We start from the raw sequence: 1,528 nt of genomic DNA, 5'->3' as shown, positions 1-1,528 counted from the left end.
CTGCCCCAGGTATTCCAGAGGGTCTCGCCGTCAGTAAAGTCTCTCTCCAAAATAGGCGAAATTATCACCATGTTGTACTTCTTGGCGAGAAGAGATAGAAATTGGGTCGTGTGTCCAGTCTCAATGTCCTCCGCAAATTCGACCCACGGATACTTTTCCCTCGTGCAAAATGCGAACGGCATAGCTGCAATGATCGCGCAGATAGATTATTATGCAAATTTATATGATGAATATATAACGAAAAGCTATTATAATACTATAAATTTCACGTACTCCATGCTTCTTGGAGACATAAAATGTTAACTTTATATTGAGCTGCTTGTACAATATATGATTTAATCTTGCTGTGTATTGCATTTCGTTGATCGTAAACAAGATCCGATGTTGGTATCACTATGCTGTGTTGTATCAGTCCAACGCGAACTAGATTTGGGGTACGAAGCTGTTCACGGGTCACATGACTATGCATCTGCCAGCCTCTTATTTCAAAATGTTCATTTTCCCAGTCTATGTTTAATGACCTAAGAAAATAACATACGTAAATGTATCTTATGTAGCTTGCACAATTAGTGATAGAATTTACGTTGCTCGCAACATAGGTTTAATGTGTTTTTCAATACTACATTCTACGACCTCTCAATATTAGGACCAAGACGTTTGTAAGATTAGAGCTGTAAAATAAAAAACGCACGTACACACACGTATGAACACACATACACACGCACACGTACGTATTCACACGCGAACGTACCATACGTATTCACACGCACACGCATGCACACGGACAACAGTGAGAAATGATTCGTCGATCGACGTCGAAACGACATCGAATCGACATCGACACCGTCGAATTGACGTCGATCGACGAATCATTTCTTGCTGGGAAGTGCACACATGTACAATACGAACCGGCATAGATATCGTTCGTGTACACATATACACACGTATGCACACGCACCGACATGAATGCTGTACCTACGCGCGCGCGCGCGCGCGCGTGTGTGTGTGTGTGTGTGTAGAGAGAGAGAGATATACAATATATATATAGATTATTATACATACCTAAGAAATTGCGTATTACTTCTTGGTTAAGTCCCCAAGCAGTCAGCAGATGTATTGCACTACTTGTAGCCATTTCTCAATTCTTGAACAAGTCAAACTTATAGGAGATGAGTAAGATCACAACACGAGCGAGATTACACACGAGCAAGATTAGACACGAGCAAGAATGGCGATACCGGCACACGAAATGCGGACGACGTGTGCCCGTTGCAAACAGTAGACGAGAATACATGCGGACGACGCGTGCCCGTTGAAAACCGTAGATGTCGTAGAGATCACCTTTTGTTTTATGTCTGTCTCACTCACTCACTCAGGCTGCGTTCGGTTTGGGCGCTCACGCGCTGGAAGCATCGCTCTCTCTCTCTCTTCGTTTGATATTCGATGTGCAACGAAGATAGAATAATGCTTACAGCGTGCGAGCGCCCAAACCGAACGCAGTCTTATTATTTCACTATTTTCACTCACT

At 43.0% G+C, this 1,528-nt stretch overlaps 1 protein-coding gene across 1 annotated transcript; it reads right to left on the bottom strand.

Moving 5' to 3' along the window:
- Positions 1-5: 5 nt before the first annotated feature.
- Positions 6-778, bottom strand: LOC105556987 (beta-ureidopropionase-like; the record flags this gene model as incomplete). The annotated part of the gene is made up of 3 exons (XM_012004109.1): positions 752-778; positions 274-521; positions 6-184 (listed from the first exon to the last, which is right to left on the bottom strand). Coding segments are annotated over exons 2-3 (375 nt in total), but the record flags the coding sequence as incomplete, so codon positions are not given.
- Positions 779-1,528: the final 750 nt, after the last annotated feature.

The sequence above is a fragment of the Vollenhovia emeryi genome, unplaced genomic scaffold, assembly GCF_000949405.1.
Source record: "Vollenhovia emeryi isolate VEMERY1.0 unplaced genomic scaffold, V.emery_V1.0 DF948226.1, whole genome shotgun sequence".
Taxonomy (NCBI): Eukaryota; Metazoa; Arthropoda; class Insecta; order Hymenoptera; family Formicidae; genus Vollenhovia; species Vollenhovia emeryi.
Note: the sequence above shows the minus strand (reverse complement) of the source record. Positions and strands in the feature narration are given on the sequence as shown.